Here is a 2,331-nt window from a genome sequence, read left to right on the forward strand (position 1 = left end):
CCCGCCACCCAGGCGTTCTTCAGGCAGACTCGGGCATCTACAGAGACAAGAAGAGCATCATTCGCCTGTACATCCACGAGACACAGCGAGTCTTTCATGACAGGCTCATCAACAACGAGGACAAACTCTTCTTTCACTCCATCATGGCTGAGATGGTCTCCAAGCACCTCGGCGAGGTGAGACGAGTACAGACACCATGTGGGTGGTTAATGGTTGGGTGGTTGGCGGGTGCTCTGTTGGCTCTGGTGAAGTTTGGTTTGCTCTTTCTTTTCCAGTCAGACATAATAACTTTTATATCGTCCTTATCTCTCCTCTTTCTGTCTCGTGTTTGTTGCTCTCTGGTCACACCTGTAATCTTCTGTACTCATAATATTATCACATTATGTTTGAAATATAGAAAGACTCATACAAAAACTAAAAGCAGAAACAAAGACACAAAAAAAGAGAAAGAAGAAGCACATGTGTTGACATTTATTGGTGTTGTATGTTCGTTCTTGGGTGCTTTAAGACTTTTTCAACTGACGCCGGTATTATAACTGTTAGTTGCTCTCGTCTTTGCACTCATAAGATCTGAGTTCAGTTCTTCCTGTGTGTGTGCGTGTGTGTGTATGTGTGTGTGTGTGTGTGTGTGTGTGTGAGTGTGTGTGTGTGTGTATGTGTGTGTATATATGTATTGGTGTATGTGTGTCTGTGTGTGTGTGTTTGTTTTGTAAAACATCAAACCACTTGCGGGTAGTTGGCAGGTGCTATTGTATGGTTTGCTCTTTCTTTTCTGTCAAATATCTGTTGTCCCTTTCTGGTCTCTTTTTTATGTTACTCTCTCGTAATACCTCTCGTTCTCGATACTTATATGACCTAATTGTGTTGCAAGAGCCATAAAACTTGCTGAATCTAAAACCAAATCCGTGTGCCAGTGTCTGGACAAAACAGATTAATCTTATCTGATCTTGAATATGCTGTTCTTCTTTTTCATCCCATTGTCCTCAGTCTTTCGAGCCCAGCTCTTTCGTGACGTCACCAATCCTGTTCGGGAATTTCCTGAAGCAAGACGCGGAGCCGGAAGACAGATACTATGAGGAGTTTACAGACATGGCAAAGTTGAAGAACGTGCTAGGAGATGTGAGTGCGCCCTAGTTTAGTAATAGGAAAGTTTGTGCATAGGTTTTTACGTCCCTATCAACATTATTAGGGTATTTTTAAGAGGCCGGACCTCCGAATTTAAAGTCCGAAAGGTTCGAGTATGCTTCTTCCCTCGTTACAAACTTTTTCACAGTCAATTCTTGAACTTGAAGTATTTTTTTCCCTTGCTGACTGTTTCATTTTTCGATCTCTTCTTTTCTTTTTCTTACCATTGAGACTGCTAGTTTTGTCCACACAAAAAACTACAACCATAATACTAACCCATAAAGAGACCACGGGAATAACTGCCCATTGAAATCAAAATAGGCTTATAGCTAATGAGTTTGTCAGTCGGAAAGGGGAGGTCGGTTTGTTCCAATAGGCTGGCCACAGTAAACTTGCCAAACTGTTATAAGGGGTGCCCATTACGGATGCCATCAGGTCGGGTCGGGTCGGATCGGGTCGGGGGCGATCACCCCATTCGTCAGCTGAAAACATGCGCGTTTGTTTTTGAGGCGACGAGTCGGGCGAGATAGGCTTGTACCGCGTAGCCGCTTTGCGCCCTCAATCTGGCTGGCAAACCACCCCGACCAGACTCGATCCCCCAATGGGTACCCCGTTATAAACACGACCGAGCCCGCCCACACTGGCAGTGGCAGAGAGGAGAGGCTGAGCTTGCCTGGAGGCTAATTCAGGTCCACTCCTTGCGTTCGTGGGTTTTTGGTCATCCAGCTGTCTTGTGATTGCCAAGCGAGGAGAGGCTGGGTTTGTCGGAAAGTTGTTCTGTCCACTCCTTGCGCCATGGTGGCTCGGTCCTTGAGTCGTCTTGTGATTGCCTTTTCATTGGCTGCCAGTACAGTAATCATAATAATTTAGATTATAACCTGTCCAGTTGTGGGTCAGAAGAAGAACCCCCGATTTTGAAAGGGTTAGACCAAACTGGAACGGAAATGAGTAGTCTATCGTTGACCATTCCCCGCCATTCTTCAGATAGTGCTAAATTGGATAAGTGTGCCCTGGTTGTTACTTGTTTTCTGTTTGGATTTCTTGTTTTTTGCATTGTTTGGGGGGTTTTTGGTATTGTTTGTTTGTTTGCTGTTGTTGTGTGTGTGTGTGTGGTAGCCTATTCGTTCGAAATGTTCGGAGCCCCGAAGAGTGTGCTCTTCGCCAGGGCCACCGCCTCCCTTGGGTAGCAGGTGAGGCAGTCCAACC

General features: G+C 45.4%; 1 protein-coding gene across 1 annotated transcript in view; it reads left to right on the top strand.

The window, feature by feature from the left end:
* LOC101855959 (dynein heavy chain 6, axonemal) overlaps positions 1-2,331 on the top strand; it is a gene marked incomplete in the record, with an annotated part of 98,470 nt that overhangs the window by 57,580 nt on the left and 38,559 nt on the right. Inside the window, 2 exon segments of the mRNA XM_035970687.1 lie at positions 13-176; positions 988-1,119. Coding sequence (XP_035826580.1) covers positions 13-176; positions 988-1,119 — 296 coding nt within the window.

This window comes from Aplysia californica, unplaced genomic scaffold, assembly GCF_000002075.1.
Source record: "Aplysia californica isolate F4 #8 unplaced genomic scaffold, AplCal3.0 scaffold00307, whole genome shotgun sequence".
NCBI lineage: Eukaryota > Metazoa > Mollusca > Gastropoda > Aplysiida > Aplysiidae > Aplysia > Aplysia californica.